Source organism: Ambystoma mexicanum, chromosome 6q (genome assembly GCF_040938575.1).
Source record: "Ambystoma mexicanum isolate Mex_15411 chromosome 6q, UKY_AmexF1_1, whole genome shotgun sequence".
NCBI classification, from domain to species: Eukaryota; Metazoa; Chordata; class Amphibia; order Caudata; family Ambystomatidae; genus Ambystoma; species Ambystoma mexicanum.
Window position 1 is genome coordinate 181769217 of NC_090937.1, and position 20600 is coordinate 181789816.

A 20600-nucleotide genomic window follows, 5' to 3' on the forward strand; every position below is an offset into this window, starting at 1 on the left:
CAAGAGAGGGGAAAGGGAAACCCGCGGAGGTTAGCCGCGCGGCTAAAACCGCTACGGGTGGCCACGGCAGGGCCGCGGAAGAAGCCGCTATGTGCAGCCGCGGCGGGGCCGCTCGGCACTCACCTGTTCGCCCCAGTCCGGGGGGGGGGAGCAGTGTTCACGACGGCGCCGGGATACGGGGGAGCAGCGCCCGGCTCGCCGGCTCTGTGCTGCTCATGGCGCTGCCGGAGCTGCACGTTGCAGGGGGGGAAGGCCCAGCATCAGGATGCGTCCCTACGCGTCGCGGCCACACCCGCATGGCCAACACCACCGCCCTCCACCACCAGGGGAACGGGGCCAACACCACCGCCCTCCACCACCAGGGGATCGGGAAGAGCGACACACTGGGATGGCAACCCTTAAGAGAGGTGGGACCATGTCCCAGGAACCAATGAGAAGAGGGTTAACTCAACCCCTCAGTGATTGGTGGGGGCTTGATACCTCCAGCTGTGATAAAAGAGCGCCCAGGGAGGCTAATGGGTTGTTCTCATTACACAGGACACGGGGAGGAGAGAGGAGAGCGAACCAGAGTGGTGGGCCTATCCGGACAGCGGCTCGAGATAGGACCAAGCCAGGCCTAACGCCGTTGTACTACAGGAGGACAAGACACCGGTGAAGCTAACCGGGAGGACTTAATAGTTATTCTTTCAGCATCTGCTGCCTTAAGCCAGAATAAATATTGTTTTAGCACTTGCCTGTCTCCGACTATAATTCCACCCTTCACGGTATCATACAATTGTACTTCTTGAGAAGCACAACTTTGTTAACTTCAGTTGTTACTTGTACCAATTTACCCCACACTGATATCTCATATATGAGAGTTTGTTCAAGCTCGGTCTCTCAACCTTTCTTTCAATCTTTCTTGCCTCTTGGCAATGCGTGTTCTAGGTTTCCCCCAACTCGCATCTCATGTCAGGATAATTGTCCAACTTTTGCTGCTTTGTTTCTTTTACAATGTCTTTTGGTTTATGGCACTGCTGGTTCCAGATTTCCCCAACTGACATCTGATATCAGAAGTGAAAAGAAAAGGTAAATATGGTACGATTCTCCTATTTGGTTGGCATTCAAAATTGGTTACCAATTAGTATTTAACAAGTTCACATGTCCCAGGGACCCCTATTCGTCTAGGCTGACTCACCAGTTCACATTGCTGCTGCTGCGAGGAGCTTGCGCTTGGCAGAGTCTTGTTTGGTTCCTGCTTCGGCTTCTGAATTCTTCGCCTCCAGAACCAGTGCAGCTCTGCAGGACCGTGTCTCCCTTGGCCCCGCTGGGCACGGTTCTCCTTCACTTCACCGGAGTTCCTCTTCACCTGTCCCGAATGCCGCCAATCTGCTTTGGGCAGGTGTTTCCTGTTCTCCCTACCTCTCTTCTCTGTGGGATTGCCTCTGCCACCGGTCTCGGTTCCTGCTTTGCGCTCTCTGCAGTCTTTCTCCTCTCTCCTTCGATCTGCCAGTTGCGGGTCATCCCCAGGTTTAAATGGCCCGGCAGCTGACTTGGATCCTGACAACTAGACTGCACATTACACTTGATGTCACATTCCTTCCACATTGACTCCTTGCTCCTCTTCCTCGTCTCAGTAGTTGAGGCTTTCTGGGACTTGGAGTCCAAGGAACTTAATGATTTCAAGTCACATTGTTGAACAGTTTTATGCAGACAACAATCCCCATAAACATTACATATTTTTGATATATTCTAGGCTTATCATGCACACATGAAGACTGACAACTGTTTTGGTCAAACAAATTCCTATTCAAAGTTTTATAATTAAATGCTTCGATTGGGTCCTCCAACGTATTCCATATCTATGATAGTAATCACCACAGCTGTGCTGCTTTGGAAAATTTTCTGCGTCGATGTTGTCGATACGCTGTCCTCGAGGGCCTCCGTCGAGCCGACTTCACTGGATGTTATAAGTAGGACGCACGACAACCGTAGCCGCAGTTCCGTTTTTTCCGCGAACGTGTTCGCTTCGGAGATCTCGGCGCGCCACGGTTCTACTAAATCCTGTTCTTTCGGTTCTTTTAACCTGTTTCTTCCTTGCAATATTGTATGTCTTCGGCTTCTTCCAGCCCGCGGTCCGGTTTTAAGAAGTGTCGGGTGTGCTGGTCCAAGATGTCGCCGACTGACATGCACAACGCTTGCCTCTGGTGCCTCGGGGAGGACCACGATATGGATGACTGTGTCGACTGCCAATCGCTCACATCGAAGGCCTTGCGGGAGCGTAAGAAGAAGCTGTCACTCTGTAAGGTGGCCAAGCCCTGGAAGTTGCATTCCACTTGTCTTTCGACAGATGATTCGAGGGGCGACTCTCTGCATCGTCGTCATGAGTCCGGAGGTTCTCGGTCTGGGAGTCGTTCTAGCCATTCCTCTGCCTCTTTGAGGAACTCCAGGAAGCGCCGTCACAGGTCGCCTTCCCCGTCCTCGTCCGAGCACTCCGCCCGTCGGCGGGTTGCTTGTCCTAACAAGCATTCCACTCCTGAGGAATGGGACTCCTTCCAGAAGGAGATGTTTGCGATTTTCCAATTGCAGGGCTCTGGTCCGTCCACGCTGTCGAAAGACGCTGGCTGTGACCGTTCTAGAGATGCTGCTCGTACGCCTTCGGGCTCGAGCGGTCGTTGCAACCACCGGGTGCCTTCGAGGTCACGTTCAGACAAGGATGGTCGCTCTAGACATGCCCGTTCCAGGTCCCGGTCCTCGAAGCCCTCGAGACTGAGAGAACCTGTGAAGTCTTCGAAGAAGACATCGACGCCTGCGGCGCTGAGGTCGTCGACGGACTCTCTCGAGGCTCCGCCTCCGAAGAAGTCGTCAACGCCATCGGCGCCCCGGCTGTCGAGAGACACGCTCGGGGCTCCGCCCTCGAGGCCTGTGTCGAAGCTGTCAGCGCCACGCTCAACGTCGATTCTATCCACGCCTTTCGAGGCGGCTTTGTCGGAGGTACCCCGTGGCATGGTGGAACCCGCCAGAAAGGCTCTGGCCAAGGCGAAACATGTCTTTGGTCCTTTTTCTGTACCCTCCTTCCAGCCTCCGGATTATATTTCTGAGGTTGATGAGGGGTCTGAGGAAGGTGAGGTTCCTGCAGAGGTTCCTGATGGCCTCCTTTCTGGTCATAGCTAACTTGAGGACCTGCGTCAGTCGTTGCACGACGCCAGTGGTCTAGACACCTCTCCCGGAGGTGGAGTTTGGTAGGCCTGAGCCTGGCACGCATGCCGAGTCCTCATACTGGTGCCTGATATCGAGGGTCACGGATTACCTAGGGTGGTCTGCCCCCCTAGGTGTTTTCAGCAGAATGACCTGACTGATATCCTCGACCAAGGTCCACCAAATGAACCAGTGCTGCCATTCCATATGGCCTTGCAGAGAAGAGTGGCTGCGGCTTGGACTTCTCCGGAGAGTCTCCCGGCTGTGAGCATGTCCTTGCCGAAGAAATATCGCCCAGCCAGTGGCGACCCCTGCTACTTGACCACACACCCTACTCCGGAGAGTTTGATGGTGCAGGCGGATACGGCCCCCTCAAAGCAGGCATTGTACCAGACCATTCCTCCTGATAGGGACGTCGAACATTTTGATGGCTGGGCGAAGAAGGTGTTTTCTTCTGGGGGTATGGCGGTTCATGCTGCCAACTCTGTTTGTGCCTTGTCTCATTTCACGTACACTCTGTGGAACTGTATCTCCTTAGCGGCTGATCATATTCCCGAAGGGGAGGAACGGGATGGTTTTCTTGCTATCGTGCAGGATGGCAAGGATGCCATGTGTGAATCCGTTCTGTCTGGTCTAGACATGGTTGATTGTGTTAGCCGTTCCATGGCGGCGAGCACCGTAATACGTAGGTTTGCGTGGTTGCAGAAGTCGGGGTTTGCTCCTGATGTGCAAGCCCGGCTCCTCAACATGCCCTTTGATGGTGTACATCTTTTTGGCAGCAAGACTGACGAGAGCCTTGAGAGGTTGCAGACCTCCAAAGCTGCAGCGAAGTCGTTGAGCGCTGCAGTTCGCCAACCTCCGCCTTTTCGTCCTAGGGGACAGCAATGGAGGGGTGGTTCCTTTCGATATTACTCGTTCTTTAGTACATCGAGAGGAGCTGCAAGTCAAAGGGGCCACCGTAGGAGTCCCAGAGGTGGAAAACAGGGTACTCGTGGTGCCAAGGCCGCTCGGGCAGTTGCCTCTTTGCCCTCAGGCACTGCCGCAGCCGCTGCAGCTCAGTCATGAGGCCATGTCCCATGGTTTGCCGGTTGGGGGAAGGCTGGCGCAGCATCTTGTAGAGTGGCGTGCCATTACTTCAGATGTGTGGGTTCTGGAGATCATAGCCCACGGCTACTGTCTTCATTTCCGGCAGAGGCCTCACAACAATCCACCAGGGAATCTCTCTTTGAAGAGTCCGGATCCGCTCCTTGCGCAGGAAATACAATCCCTACTGGAGAAAGGCGCCATAGAACTGGTGCCTGTAGCAGAGAGGAACAAGGGATGGTATTCCCCTTATTTTTTGATTTCGAAGAAAGACGGGGGATTGAGACCCATCATGGACTTGCGCGGTTTAATCAAGCTCCTCAGGAAGGACAGGTTCAAGATGGTTACTCTTTCTCAAGTCCTCCAGGCACTTCAACTTCAGGACTGATTGGTGTTTATAGACCTCAAAGACGCTTATTTTCATGTGCCGATCCATCCCAAGCACAAGAAGTACCTGAGGTTCGCGGTTGGCGACTCGCACTTTCAGTTTCGGGTCCTGCGGTTCGGATTGACCTCCGCCCAGAGGGTCTTCACCAAGCTCATGGTGGTGGTAGTAGCGTATCTCAGGAAAGGGGGGATTCACGTCTACCCCTACCTGGACGATTGGTTGATCAGGGCGCGCTCTCCCGAGCAAGTCCTGGATCATCTGTCCGTCACCTGCCACTCCCTTCACAAGCTGGGCTTCTCCCTCAACTTAAAGAAGTCCCGCTTGACGCCAACTCAGCGGCTCCAGTACGTCGGAGCAGTGCTCAACACGTCCCTGGGGCAGTGATTTCCTCCCCAGGTGAGGGCTCATCACATTCAGCAGATGGTGCACAAGTTTCAACACGGCCAGAGTCTCCAGGAGTTCGAGTTCTTGAGTTTTCTCGGCCTCATGGCATCCGGCATTCTTCTGGTGCCAGAGGCCAGGTTGCGGATGAGATCTCTGCAATGGGCTCTCAAGATGCAGTGGTCACAGTCCTCCGGCAGGATGTCGGACCCCGTTCAGGTGCCGCCTTCGGTCGGCCAGGACTTTCTGTGGTGGGCCGTTGAGGGCAATCTGATGAGGGGGATCCTTTTTGGCTACCCTGCCCAGAGGTGACGATCGTGACGGACACATCCCTCATGGGATGGGGAGATCATGCCAACGAGTTCACAGTCAGCGGTCGTTGGTCTCCGTCGGAGTGCAGACTCCATATCAATTTGTTAGAGCTGAGGGCCGTCAGGCTTGCCCTGAAGGCTTTTCTGCCGACTGTGCGAGGAAAGAATGTCCTGATCCAGACGGACAACACAGTGGCAATGCACTACCTCACCAAAAAGGGGGGGGAGGGTCACTTCCTCTGTGCATGGAGGCGATGCAGCTCTGGTTCTGGGCCATCCAGCAGGAAGTTTCGATCTCGGCAGTTCATCTGGCCTGAGACGAAAACGAGACGGCGGATGCTCTGAGCAGGCAGAGCACGATCTCTCATGAGTGGGAGCTGGCTCAGGAGATTCTCCTGGAGATTTACGCCATTTGGGGGACCCCTCAGGTGGATCGCTTTGCCTCCAGTGTCAACCGGAAGTGCAAAAGGTTCTGATCGCGGGGATTTCCTCCAAAAGGAGCCTTAGGAGACGCGTTTGTGGTGGAGTGGTCCTTCCCACTGCTGTATGCGTTTCCTCCAGTCCCCGTCATCCCCCAAGTGCTGCAGAGGTTACTGAGGTTCGGTTCCCGGATGATCCTCATTGCTCCGGCTTGGGTTCGGAGGACGTGGTACCCGGACCTTCTCGACTTGTTCATCTGCCCTCCACGTCGTCTTCCCTACCGAGACAACCTGCTCTCATGGGAGGGGGGTCAGGTTCCCCATCTAGAGGTCAGATCCCTCAACCTTCACGCTTGGCTTCTGAAAGGTTGAGGTATAAGGATTGGGACCTCCCTGAAGACGTGATGGAGGTGTTGCTTTCGGCCAGACGGCCGGCAACAAAGTCCCTGTACCATTGCTGTTGGAGAAAGTTCTGCGACTGGTGCTGGGTTAAGAATGTGTATCCTTTTTCATGTGACATTCCTGTAGTTCTGTCTTTTTTGCTTTCATTGGCCCACAGAGACCTGCAAGTGGGTACTGTTAAAGGTTACCTGGCGGCGCTGTCTTTATTTAAGCGCTCGTCTGAGGAGTGTTCTTATTTTAAAATTCCTTTAATTTCTCAGTTTCTCAAAGGACTCACTAATGTGTTTCCGCCGGCACCTTTCCAGGTGCTTGGTTGGGATTTGAACCTTGTTCTGAAATTCCTTATGGGTGCTCCGTTTGAGACTTTACTTTCTTGTCCTTTGAGGCTGTTAACCCTTAAGACTGTGTTTTTAGTTGCAGTCACTTCCGCTCGCAGAGTGAGTGAGTTGCAGTCACTTTCAGTTAAGCCACCCTTCACTGTGTTTTATAAGGACAGGGTTGTCCTTAGAGTTCTTCCTTCCTTTCTTCTGAAGGTAGTGTCGGAATTTAATATGAGCCAGAAGGTTATTCTTCCGGCATTTTATCCTCCTCCACATCCTGGTAAGGATGAAGAGAGGCTCCATAGGTTGGATCCTAGCTGAGCTTTAAGTTTCTACATTTCTCGCATGTCCCTGGTCAGAGTGGACGATCAGCTCTTTATTGGTTACGCTGGAAGGCGTTTGGGACAAGCCGTGACTAAGCAGACTTTGTCTAGATGGATTATGTTGGCAATTTTTGAATGTTACCGCTTGGCGGGTAAGGACCCTTCAGTAGGCTTACGGGCCCATTCTACTAGGGGTATGGCTGCCTCTACTGCCCTGCAAAGGGGTGTTCCTATTCGGAACATCTGTGATGCAGCCACTTGGGCTTCGGTCCATACTTTTGTATGCCACTACTCCCTCAATTCTATCCATGGGCAGGATCTGGCCTTTGGCAAGGCGGTCCTTTACTCTGCAATTTGATTGGGCATTCTAAATTTCTATATTCTAAATTCTTTTCCCTCCTTCATACGTTGGTACTGCTTTGGGAGTCTCTCATAGATATGGAATACGTCGGAGGACCCAATCCCCTCGAAGAACAAGTTACTCTCTTACCTGGTACCGGTGGGATGGTCCGACGACGTATTCCATATCGCTCCCTCCCTACCTGCCCGCTACAGAATTTCTTATGCTATTGCAGCTTACGTTTCCGCAAGGCTTTCTGTGGTCATACTAGCAGAAGATTAGTGCCACACGTTCTGGGAAAAAACTACAACTGAGGCTATTGGCGTTGTGCGTCCTACTTATAACATCCGTGACGTCGGCTCGACGGAGGCCCTCAAGGACAGCGTATCGACGCATGCCGCAGACGCCGAAAATTCTCCGAAGCAGCACAGCTGTGGTGATTACTGTCATAGATATGGAATACGTCGTCGGACCATCTCATTGAAAGAACGTTACCAGGTAAGAGAGTAACTTGTTCTTCTGAATAATGACAATAGGTCATCAAAAACTCAGGAATTAAAGGATCTTCCTTGAAAGAAAGAGAAGAATACTGCTTCTCTTCTGCTGGAGTCACCACTCTCTCCTGACAGCCATATCCTCCCATGTGATCCACCCTCAGAATACCACCCCTAGTGTCCAGGATCAGGTTGCTTCTGCCTTCCCCTAGCCACATGGGAGGAGACCTTAGGATGGGGATCATTGATGCAAGATTCCTCCCTACTAATTTCATTAAAGATGTTTATGCTAAACATACAACAGTTGCAGTTGATGAAACTCTAGATTTGGAAATCCTTCTGTGTCTATGGCAGTCGGTCTATGGTCATTTTGCTCCTGTTTTCAAATGTTTATTTTATTGTGGTTCCTCTTTTCCAGATACTGCTTATCCATTTTGACAGCCCATGTGAAGAAAAGTGCTCCAGAACTGGAAGTTGCTCTACAGAAGGTTCATGAACTTCGAGGTACTGATCCAATTGATTTGCATATGCACCAGATGTCAAATTAGCAAAGCAATGCAGAAACTCCAGTATTAGTGTTGCATGTGAGTGGCTTAATGTGTATATTGAATGCTAATTGGATACTTCTTCCTGCAGATTCCTTTTCTACAATAGCCCAGGGACTATACTGCATTGGGGAATTCTTTTTTTTTTTTCTTTTATTTATTTAGCCTGGTAACACAAGAACAGGTGAGTAGCACACAAGGCATGTACAATCGGAACAATACAGGTAGTGCAGACATATAGCACAGGTACAAAAACCAATTTATATACATAAAAGAAACATCCGAGTCGGGTGCGGAACAAGGAGGGAGCAGTTCAAGAAGTGGAGGTGGAATGGTAGCGGGAGAGAGCTGGTGATGCCAAGTCTGAGGAAGTGTCGATGGGGGACATGAATGAGCGAAACTTTGACCAAACATCTCTGGGTCTTGAGTGGGATGGTTGTTGTACAGCCCAGGATTCTTCGGTATCTGAGGCCCATGTGACCACCCTAAGCCACTGTGCATGAGTAGGTGTGGTAGGCTGAAGCCAGCAGAATATTATAGAGCGTACTGCAAGTAGCATGCAGAGGCCAGCCAGCCTCTTGGAATCACGATGAAGCTCAGGAAAGTCGTGAAAAAGACACCTCATTGGGGATGGAGCGATAGGGTATTCGAGGATAGAAGACATAGTGGAGCATACTGCGCCCCAGAATTGGGTGAGCCGACAGAACCAGATCATGTGGATATAGCCAGCTTCATCACAACCACACCTAGGTCACCTGTGGGGGGGGAGTCATTTGAGATATGGTGCAGTCTGTTCGGGGTGTAGTGGTATCTATGAAGCACCTTGGATTGAATCAATTTAAAGCAGGAGTTGAAGGATACCCCATGAATGCGTGCACACATCCGGGTCCACCTTTCGTCGGTCATTTCCAGCCTGAGGTTATCCTCCCAGGCTTGCCTCAATTTGGAGAATGTAGGGGCCGATCTGGCCTTCACCAGAGAGTAGAGTCTGGAAACCTTGCCCCTCGTGGGAGTGGGGGAGGATAGTTCTGTAACTGCCGGCTCATCAGGCGGTAGCGCCGGGAAGCTGGGGTATTTGTGTTTAAGAATTTTCCAGAGGGATGAATACTGAAGCCAAACGGATGGTCTCCGCCTCAGGTACAGTGGAAGGTCGGGCCACTCTATGAAGTTGCCCTGTTCAAAAACGTCCCAGAGCAGTTCATATCCAGCCTCGGCCCACCGACGAACAATGAGGGATGGTACGTGAGGGACCTCTGGAAGGAAGTTCCAAAGCGGCAGGTTACCGTGGAAGGGGTGGGTGATGCCTAGTAATTGCCATGTTTTAGAGAGCGCCAGAGATGTGCAGGCCGCCGGGTCGAGTGAGTCTAACACCATCTGCATGGGTGTGACAACTAAGGAGCGGATATCGCGGTCACTGACTGATAGCTTTTCAAGCCTGACATGGGGCGGGGGGTCCGATGTGTTAAACCAATATGACGTATATTGGAGTTGTGACACCAGCCAGTACTTAAAGAAGTCAGGAGCACCAAAGCCGCCAACCTCCATTGGGGTGGTTAATGTTCTAAGCTTAAGCCGGACCGTGCCAGAGTGCCAAAGGAAGGTGTTAAGGATGCAAGTCAGCGGCTGGAAGAATCCACTGCCCGGCCACAGGGGAATTTTGGCGGACCTTTACAGGAGCTGGGGCAATACTACCATCTTCAGTATCCCTATCATGTCCGCAAGTGAAATCGGGAGTTTGCTCCAGCCCAGTGACTTCATTGTAAGGTTTGTGAGGTATTTTTGGTAGTTTTCCGCAAAGACCTGTTCGAATTCACGAGACACAACTATGCCTAGATAAGTAAAGTTTGACTGAGCCCACACGAATCCCAGGGTGTCAGAGGGGAGGGGGTGTAGCGTCAGTGAGCGGGAAGTGGGCGGATTTAGAGCAGTTCACTTTGAGACCCGAGATACGACCAAAAAGGATAATGTCTTCCAGTATCGGGGCCGGATTGGTGTCAGGGGAGCGGATGAAAAGAAGAGCATCATCAGCATAGAGGGACACTATATCCGAGGAACCGGCGGTACGCAAGATCCTATGCAGATGACATTGGCGGAGCATGTCCGCAAAAGGTTCCATCGCTACAGCAAAGATTAGGGGGGAGAAGGGACAGCCCTGCCTCGTACCCCTAGCTATTCGGAAGAGGGGGGAGCATTGGTCTTCCGTGCGGACCCTGGCCACAGGATTGGAGTAGAGCAGCCTGACCCAGGAGAGAAAGCAGGGGACAAATTTGCATTTTTCATGAACCCGCCACAGATACTTCCACGAGACAGAATCGAGTGTCGCCGCTACCGCGTGAACATTTGGGTTAACCCTGCTTATGATGTTGAAGAGGCGCCTCAAGTTCAAGGAGGTGGAGCGCCCCAGTATAAATCCCGCCTGGTCGGGGTGAATAATGTGTGGCATGTAGGGAGCGAGGCGTTGGGCTAATAATTTGGCGTATATCTTCATGTCGCCATTGATAAGTGAAAGTGGACGGTAAGAGCCACAGTGGGGAGGTTTACCGGGTTTCAACAAAATGGTTATTGTGGCTTCACGAAGCGAAGGTGGGAACTGGCCTGCCTCCACCGATTCCTCCCAGAGGGCCATTAAGCATCGGAGTATGAGTGATTTGAAGTTTTTATAGAATTCAACAGGGATGCCGTCTGAACCAGGAGATTTGCCTGATGAGAGTGAGTCTATGGCGCCGAGAATTCCTCGTGGGTGAATGGGTTCTCCAATGAGGCGATGGTCTTGGGGGAGAGAATCGAGAGAGGGAGGTCGATTTCGGACGTTGGCATATAGGGATTCGTAAAAAGAAAGGAATTCAGAGTTGATATCTTGTGGTGACGTGGCCAGAGTACCACCAGGTCTCTCCAATCCGGGGATGGGTGGGGAGCCAAACTCTCGGCGAAGAAGCCTGGCGAGAAAACGGCTTGGGCGTTCGCCCTCGCCGTATTTCCTCGCAATGCCCAGGGTGTTCAGAAACCTCAGTTCACGGTCCGCAAGAGAGTGGAATGTGTCAAGCTCCGTACCGATTGACACTAGGATTTCCGGGGTTTGATGTTCAGAGCATTGGGCTTCCAGTGCAGAGTCCGTGGCTTTGCTTTCAGCGATATCCCTGCGAATTGTTTGGAGGATACCATTTTCCTTGGACAGGGCGATCCCTCTAATATAAGCTTTAAAGGACTCCCAGAGGGTGGCCTGCGAGGACACCGTATCGGTGTTAATTTTGAAGAATTCCTCAATTGCCATCTCCAGCTCGGAGCTGAAGGCAGGGTCGAGGAGGGAATGAGGTTTCATTCTCCAGTGTCTGGTTCGACCGCGGTCCGGACCCCAACACAGGGTGATAGTCAATGGTGAATGATCAGAGAGTGTTATAGGAAGGATCGTTAGGCGAGATACATTCCTTATAAGTACGTCGGACACTAGCCACCTATCAATTAGGGGGTAGGAATCATGCACCGAAGAATAGAAGGAGTAGGAGCGGGAGTCGGGGTAGAGGAGCCTCCATGCATCTACCAGGGCAAGGCAGGGGAGAGATGACAGTGTAGTGTAAGCAGCTTTGGAAAGTTGACTGGGTCTGGACCTGGATCTATCAAGGTCAACATCAAATATCGTATAGAAGTCACCTCCCCAGAGGACTGGTAACAGCGGGAAGCTGTCCAGGAGGGACGTGAGGTGTAGATACAACTCTGGGTCATCTATGTTGGGGCCATAGATGTTTAGCAGAACCACCTCCTTATTTTGCAGGGTACCGTGAAGAAGCACATATCTGCCCTGGGGGTCGATCTGTGTAGATATGGAATGAAACTTAAGGTTCCTGTGAATCAGGGTCATGACTCCTAGACTTTGGGTAGAATAGCTAGGATAGTACCTTTGGGGGCCCCACATTTTGGCAAATTTTTCACAATACTCAGTGCATACATGTGTCTCCTGCAGAAACAGAATTTTGACCCCATGGCGTTCGGACTGAAGTTGTAACTGCCTCAGTTTCTTATAGTTTTGTAGACCCCGAACATTCATGCTCATGAATGTCAAGTTGTCCTCCATGGACGGTGCAGGGGTATTCGTTAGGAATTACAGGTAAACAGGATGGTGACCCAAACGTACTGCGCACCGCATGACCAGTCCTGCAACAACAATGTGTCAGTATTGCCCCGTGCTCTACCTCTTCCATGGATACCAAGCTTTTTTTAACATAAAACCCAACACCCCCCACTCCCACCCAGATCCCTCCCCCAAACAGAAGAATGATAATCCCAAACCCAAACAACCGAACCCAAACCAATGGCATCAATGCCGGGGGGGGCTGTGAACTGGCCTGGCGGCGATGCTCCGGACCGGAAGGCAATTGAAGGATGAACATGGTGCCCAGAAGAAACAGCGTGCGTGACCCGGGGAGGACCCTACCCGGGGGGACGAGGCACGGTCACATAGTAGAAAAACAATATGCTCTAGGTTGAGAGGGTTAGTCTCTCAGTCATCCAATTCAAGGAAGTGCCTGAGTTTAACAACAAATATCAGAGGGACATTGTAGTAGTGAGTGAGTGCCGGCGGAGAGGAGAATTAACTGAAGAAGCGTACAACTGTGAGTCCGGAAGACTCCCCTGAAGTATTGAGGTCAACCCAAGGACCAGAACGTGGATGGCGTGTGCAGCTAGATAGAACACCTAGGCAGGGGAAGGCCTCTTCCAACACTCATTCACCAGCTAGCCATTTCTGTAGCAGAACAGTGTCCCAGATCACAATCAATCAGGCAAAGAACGTAGCATTAATAAGGTGTGTTGCAAAATAAGGTCAGCCAGAGAAGTGTTCGTCAAGGAATCTGGAAGCCTCTTCAGGAATCGTGAAAAAGTACACCTGGTTAGAGTGGCCGACTCTCAATTTGGCGAGGTATAGCAAGGAGTATTTGACCTGCAGGTCTCGCAGCCTCCTCTTCACTGCCAAGGTTTTACGTTCCCGCTGGACCACCACCGAGAAATCCGGATACAGATGGATCCTGGCTGCGCCCAGCAGGAGCTCTCCCTTGGCTCTCGCCGCCCTGAGGAGGGCGTCACGGTCACGGACATTTAGGACTCTGGCTATAATGGGTCGTGCTGGTGCGCCCGGTCTGGGCTTCGCCTTGAGGGCACGATGGGCTCTCTCGATTGCAAACTGTGGGGAGAGCCTTGGGGAATCCAGCAATTGTACTAGCATGTGTTCAACGTTGTCCTCCATGGGTTCCCTAATGCCATCTTCAGGTACTCCGACAATACGGAGGTTGTTGCGCCTCAAACGTGATTTGAGGTCCTCATTCTTTTTCTCGACCTCGGCAACTCGGCCAGTGAGTGTGGAGACCTCTGCCCTAAGGGAACTCAAGCCGTCCTCGGTGGTACTCACTCGTGTCTCGATTTCGGCAACCCGGCCACCGGTCCTCTCTATATGGGCCTTGATGGAGGAAATAGTGCAGTTCATGTCGTCAAGCTTGCTGTGGAGTGTGGTGAACCCCTCCCGAATGTATTCCATCATTTTTTGAGAGTCCGCCGGGTCCGAGGTCGACAGGTTGGATGGTTCCTGCTCAGACGCCTCCCCCACCGGCCCCACCGGGGTTTTTGTAAACATATTGATCGAGCATTGTTTCTTTCCAGCCCCCTTGGTCATGATGCCAGAAGGAGGGTAGGCATAACAGGGAAGAAGGGGTGCTGGGGCAGGTCAGGGGGAGTGCAGGCCACTGAGGATGGTCAGACGGGCTGTTAGAGGTGTTGTAGGTGCCCAGGGGACCCTAGCATCAAAAAAGGGTACAGTGCTGTAGTAGGTTGAGGGGTCTCCGGTCACCGTCGATCGCCGGGTCACGGGTCCAAGAGGACCACTACGTTCAGCTGCAGTGCGAGGGCACAGAGCAGCCAGTGAAAGAGTCCACAAGTGCAGACCGCCCTGATGATCCCAGGTGAGGGCCGAGGGCCGGGAATCAGTGTGCTGCAACTGGGGCGAAGGTAGTGGTAACTATGTGCACTGACGTAGCCGCATGAGTTGGGGGGGGGGGGGTCCTATCCTTAAGTCAGGCATAAGCGCTCCTGAGGCACCCAGTCAAGAGGGCGTGGGCCACTGAGGGGCAAGCAGAGCAACCGAGGTCAGGCAGCGACACGGCAGCCAGCGCGGGGATCCTCGAGTCCCAGGATATTCAGGCGGAGAGGAGGATCCAGTAGGCGTGCGTCGCCGTAAAGGGAACCAACATGGTGCACCATCCAGCTCAGCCCGGTAGGGCCCGGGGGTCCAAGCCGATGAGTGTGGGCGCCGGAAGCAGCAGGCGTAGCTCTGTAGCAGAGTCCCAACCCAGGCGATTCAATGAGGGATCGTGGAGACCATGCCCGGAGGGGGGTCCCGCTCCCGGGCCAATAATGGGTGGAACTTGCAGGCGTTTATGGGGGCGCGGGGTGAGGGGGGCCCAGCGCCCAAAGAGTCTGTGTCCCCCCCAGCAACTCCCAGCAGCTGACGTTACGAGCGGGGGCCCAGTGTGCTTAACACAATAGAGTGACAGTGGAGCGCGGCGCCAGCCGCAGCAGGAGCCGGCCCGAAATGGGTCAGACAAGAGTCCACAGAGGGGGAGGCAGTGCGAGCCAGAGCAGGAGCCGTAGACACCTCAGGACGGGGTAGGCAGGGTGGCTGGTGGCCCGGGGGGGGGGGGACTCAACGCAGTCGCAGAGGAGCACGGTTGTCCCACGAGGCAGGCTCCCGGACGGGGAGCACAGACTTTCCAAGAATGCTGGTAAACAGCATGACGCTAAGGAGGGGCGGTGGAGCAGGACGCTCTGCATTCGCGGGTGGCCCCCGGGTCCCAGTCATGGGGCCGATATCCCAGCACAGGCCGCTGCGATCACATGAGGAGTTAGGGAGAGGAACAGCGCCACGCCGTGCAGCGCCCCTCCCCCGCCGCAGGCCCCGAATCCTCGGAGTCACAGGCACACAACTCTGGAGCAGAGGAGCAAGGCGGAGCAGCGCCAGCTCCCAGCCCAATTTTGGCACGTTGGATCTCCGCTGTAGGACTGATTAGGGAAGCGGCATTCGGGCAGCAGACGCCCGGGTCAACCAGCAGCCGGATCAGGTAACTGGTACAGGATTTAGAAGGGCACCAAAGCAAAATTGCGGCAGGAAGGCGCCACTCGGAACAGAGCCCTCAATCAGGCGGCCATCTTCTCTTAGTGCAACAGCGCCCCCCGCATTGGGGAATTCTAATATTTTAGTGTGTGAGGTGGTCAAAGAGGCAACAGAATCAAGGGAGGATCCTATTCTAGTAATGAGACCCAGCCAACAAAAGGTTTACACAGCAAATCAAAAGAAAACTACATGTCTCAGAAACCACCACGAGAAACGAAACCAAGGAGGGGGCAGAGACAGAATTAAAAAGGGAAAACGGCATAGGTACAACCCAATCATACAGCATGGAAATAGGTGTACCAGAGATTGGCACTGGTATAATGCAGTCAGCCCACATGTAGATCGGTGGCCCCAGAGACATACAGGGTGGGGTCAAACAGTGCATGAAACTGGGTGGACTGAGGAAAGAAAACGCCCTGCAGGTGTGGGGAATGGGAGGGAAAACTAGCTGGAGACTGAAGGGAGGGGAGGAGCAGAGAGGGGCTTAAATGCAGCAACAGAGAGCTCACCAGGTGTTTCTGCTTACAGCTGCAAGCCGAGCCGGAGACCAGAGAGGAATGGAAAGGTGATTGTGACTGGGCGTACTAGAAGGCTCACTGAGAAGCACAAGGGAGATCCCTATCAGAGGCGGACTCGCTGAGGAGAAGCGCCAGCCGTCAACCATTAATCAAGGACTGTGCCTTCCATGTGGATTTTTGTCTTTTTGTCTTCTTAACCCAGTGAACAGAGGGTGAGTCAGTCCGTGGAGAAAAAGAATTAAGTTGACTTTATTTTCCCTTTTAAAGATGCGAGAAGCCAAGTGGAGCTTCTTTTGAACTCAGGACTGCATTAACCCTTTCATGGAAACCAAACCTCATGAAAACTAATACTGTTTGATGTGCACAAGGAGAGCTGTTGTTTAAGTTAACACCGCAATAAATCTTAAAATTGTTAAACCTACATCCGACTACAGCCTACTATTTTACATACTGCATACATTTCTCCAACAAATACCTTTAACTTCTAAAATAACACTAGGCTATACTGGAGCTTGGAAATTTGAAACTTCTATTCTCCAGCATGGGGACTGGCATGGATTCACATCAGGGTCGGACTGGGCCATAAAATGGTCTCGGGCACCAATGAAAAAGTGGCCCTTAGTTGCAAATGCATATTCATTCCTTTAGTGACACTGTTTGAATAGTACCCAGGGGGGAGTGTTTAAATAAAATGTGATGTAAATTGTGCATTTTAAAGAATATTTATTCAGCTATACTGGTCAAAATTACTACCGCATAGTGATGTAGCTCATCAACTGGCCCACATTGGCCAAAATGTGGCCCACTTTGACCTGGAAAACACTAGCATTTTGCATTTTTGGTTCGGCCACAGGCCTACTGCCCTGTAGGCCAGTCTGAGTCTGATCCACGTACTCATGAATATTCCCCGTTGTCGGGCTAGGAATGCTCGTTAAAAGAAAAAAACAGTTTCACTTAAAAACTGTATTTCTCCTTAAAACCAACAACTGTCCTCTGGGTCATACCATCCCCATCCAATAACAGCCCTCTCCCTTAACCCCTCCTCTGGCAGCCATCTTCAGATTTTTACTGCTTGCTTCAGTGTTGGGAGTCCTCGAGTTTGCTCTCCCAGCTATTTGTATGCTTTTTAGTGGTTTTCGGGAAAAAGCTCTGGTTTTGTTTCAAAGGAGCCTGTGTGCTCTTTTCTCCATCTAATAGTGGGGATCCATTGTCGGTGAATTTCAGCCCCCTCAAGGGCGAAGATCGTCAAAGGTTCTAGAAGGCCATTGGGCCTTCTTCGCGCCCTTCGACCGTGACAGAGGAGGAGGAGGAGGGAAGGTCCCTCTTCAGGCCCTGCACCAAATGCGGGCTACAGAACGTGTTTGTGGAGGACAAGCACCTGCAACCCCTCTACTGCCTGCACCCGGACCACAAGGAGTTGGCCTCCGGTTCTCCAAGAAGACAACAAGGGACAGCCCCAGTAGACTGGCTGTGTGGCTCAATGCCAAGGCCTCTGACCCATGCTTCAAGCAGGGTCATGCCTCACCCAGGACCGGCCGGTCCGAGGAGCGGTCTTCTAAGTCCTTTGAGAGTGCCTCATCTGTAGGGGCCCAAGATGAGGCCAAGAACCGCAAGTCTGAGTTTGCTGCGTAAGCGGTTTCCAATGTGGATAAGGCACAGTCGACATCACCGTCCGCTTCCATTGCCAGCCGGCAATCGCGCTTCTCCTCGAAAAGGAAGTCATCTACCACGGCTAAACTTTGTGAGAAATTCGAGAAGCCTCTGACGGAGGAGAAGAAGGCCGCACAGCCCAAGCAGGCCCAATCGGCACAGGCTAAGACCTCGTCAGCGACAGCTGTCGTGGCAGTAGCAGCTGCCAACTCTAAGGGCACTTACCCTGCGAAGGTAGTCCCAGCAGCTCAGAAGGTTTCCCTACCCTCAAGGCACAAATCTGCCGCAGTGGCTTTGGCAAAGTCTGCTGGCACATTGGAAGGGAGGAAACCGGCTGAGGCCTTGGTTCAAGACCCTCAGGGGGGAAAAAAGGGGTGCCATGCCGTGGCCCAAGACCACGGACAACGAAGACCAGGGGTCCTTGCATACAGTCCACGAGGAAGTTAAAGAGGAGGAGGACTGCGCAGGGCCTAGTTTTCCTATTCTGCCTTCTCAGCCGAGGGCCATTTCTTTGGATATTCTGTCGACCCTGCACACCTTGGTGTCAGAGATCCAGATGAGGATGCCTCCGGCTCTGGCACCTGGGGTACCCCAGGTCCCCGATCAGCCTCCGGCATAGAAGAGGAGGCATCATCCAACGCCCCATTTCAACATACGCCACCAAGTCGGGTCCCTTCTCCCCCAGCAGACCCAGACATGGGTACGGATACAGCAACGATGGCAAAGATATTGCAGCGGACGGCGAATCTCCACATTTGGATGCTCAACATTTGGATACTCTACATAGGGTGTCCTCACCGGATGAGGTGGGATCATTCCACTCCATGATCCCAAGAGCCTTTGAGCTGTTCCAGCTAGTGCCTGAGGAAACCAAGAAGGAGGGCTTCTTGTACCAGAGGTGTGAGGCCAAGAGGAAGACGGTCATGGCGGTGCCCCTTCTGGACGACGTTTGGGAAGAGGGCCTGGCCCTCACAAAGTACCCTTGCACGGCTACAGCCGAATGGGATAGGCTGGAGAAATAATATAGGGTACCGGACTCCGCACCCATATGTCTGAGGTCACAGCCATCGTCGGATTCAGTGGTATCGGTGGCCACGAGGAAACGGTCGGCCAACCCGTTCTCGGTCCCTCAAGACAGCGAGGGGAAGGTGATTTACACTGCGGTGTCCACTATCAAGTCAGCCAACGCACTGGTGATCCTAGCCAGTTACGACAGTGAGTTGTGGTACAAGCTGGGGCCTATTCTGCAGTTCCTCCCCGAAGATAAAAAGGTAGAGGCAATCGCTCTCTTCCAGGAAGGGGAGGTAGCATCTGATCACGCCATCACAGTGGCATTGGACGTCACCAACACAGGGTTCTGGCAAATGGGGAACAGTGTCTGCCTTCGTCGCCAAGGCTGGATGAAGGCCACAAATTTCAACTAGGAGTTCCATGCGAAGGTGCTGGACATTCCCAAATAGGTTATCTCCATCGGAGGGTAAGTGGTCGACGACTCCCTCCAGGCCATCATAGTAGATACGGAGACGGCCCGTTCCCTGGGCACCCTCCAGCAGCACTGCACTTCTTTTCACTCCTACAGGTTAAAGTCGAGCAGGTCTTCAAAAGGCTTCTCCACATCCTACCATCAGTCTTCCAGATCCACAACTCAGGAAGCCTACAGAGACCGTTCCCAGGCCTACGGTAGCAGAGGACAGCGTCACCCACAGGGCAGGACACCAGTGTCAAAGCAAACCTGAACCGGCTGGGACGTCGGGCCCCCACTTGTGCACCCTGGTGGGAGGCCGGCTGACGAGGTTTGTCAGCGAGTGGATGTTTTGCTTTTGCTTGGCCACGTGAGGAGAACCCTTATACTTACGTCTCCCCGGCCCCTGACAAAACAAGTTATTGGACTCAGATAGGCACAAAATCACACTTAGACTAATTAGTATAGTAAAAATTGAAATGGCTAGTTATAGACCCTTTATTCATCCAATATACATGAACTCAGCATACATAAACATATAATCAGATATATAAAAATATATTTTAAAAATGGCATCACCGTTAGCAAGATAGCAGAAGACACCTTCATCTTGGCCACTACGACACTGCTTAGTCCCAGAGCAAGTAGGCGAAGAGATCACTCGTACTAACAGTGTCTGATTCGGAGCGTTCTCCCTCTCAGCGAGACTGCATCACCCGGGGGTCCAAGTTCTAACTAACTTTGCCACAGAATGCCCTCTTCTCTTTATGGGGGCATGTCCCCGCCCTTCTCAGTTATGACTACCCTTGGTCGAAGAGCAGATCACAAGTGGAAGGGGTGGAGAGTGCAAAAAAACAGTCAATAGTGGAAATCCCAGCACCCCTCTCCTTGCATTCATTCCCAGAACCCCTTATCATGCTCCTGACCGCTCAGACTGCCTCCCCGTATTTGTCCTTCAGTAGACAATACACTAACTATTCTCCACAGTGAGTTCACTCAGCAACAATATTTTAGTCGTTTTGTGAGCTTTCTCTGCTTTCACTACTGAAATGCTCATTTATTTTTTGAGTCTCGCAGAGACGCAGGCTTTTATTACATTGATGGGAGATGAGTGTCCAAAATGGCTGCGCACCAACGCCATGTTGTTTTAGCTCCCATTTCGCACACGCATTATAACCCACCCCTTGGACAATCAACTACCATAACCCGACGGGCTTGAAGGGAACACCCAAAACCTTCAAATCATTCTCCATAAATTAGGAATACATGAAGCACAGCAACAAAAGCTAATCACTACAATAGTAATACCAAAAAGCCAAACTAATGCAGAACGCAGTGCTTCAGGAATCCATGCAAATAGATTTTCCCACCAATCCCTGCCTTGATCTTGTGTTGCTCGGGCAACTTGATCCTTTATACCCTTAATATGTTTTTCAATAGTGCAGGAATGGTCTCCCAGGTTGAAGCAACACATTCCTTCCATGGTTTCACAACCTAAATTATGCTTTAAAAACAAATAATCTATAGCTGCTCCGTTTTGCAAAATAGCTTTCCTAAGATTTCTATTGTCTAGCAACAGTTCAGTCAAATCTTGTGAGGTCTCATTAAGCCCTTTAACCACCAGACTGGCTAAT

General features: G+C 52.1%; 1 protein-coding gene across 3 annotated transcripts in view; it reads left to right on the forward strand.

Moving 5' to 3' along the window:
• Window positions 1-20600, forward strand: part of ELP1 (elongator acetyltransferase complex subunit 1) — a 2667893-nt gene that overhangs the window by 1911220 nt on the left and 736073 nt on the right. For all 3 annotated transcript variants that reach the window (XM_069630608.1, XM_069630606.1, XM_069630607.1), the window contains exon 24: window positions 8057-8142. In XM_069630608.1, the coding sequence (XP_069486709.1) occupies window positions 8057-8142 (86 nt within the window). The remainder of the gene's footprint in view (window positions 1-8056; window positions 8143-20600) is intronic.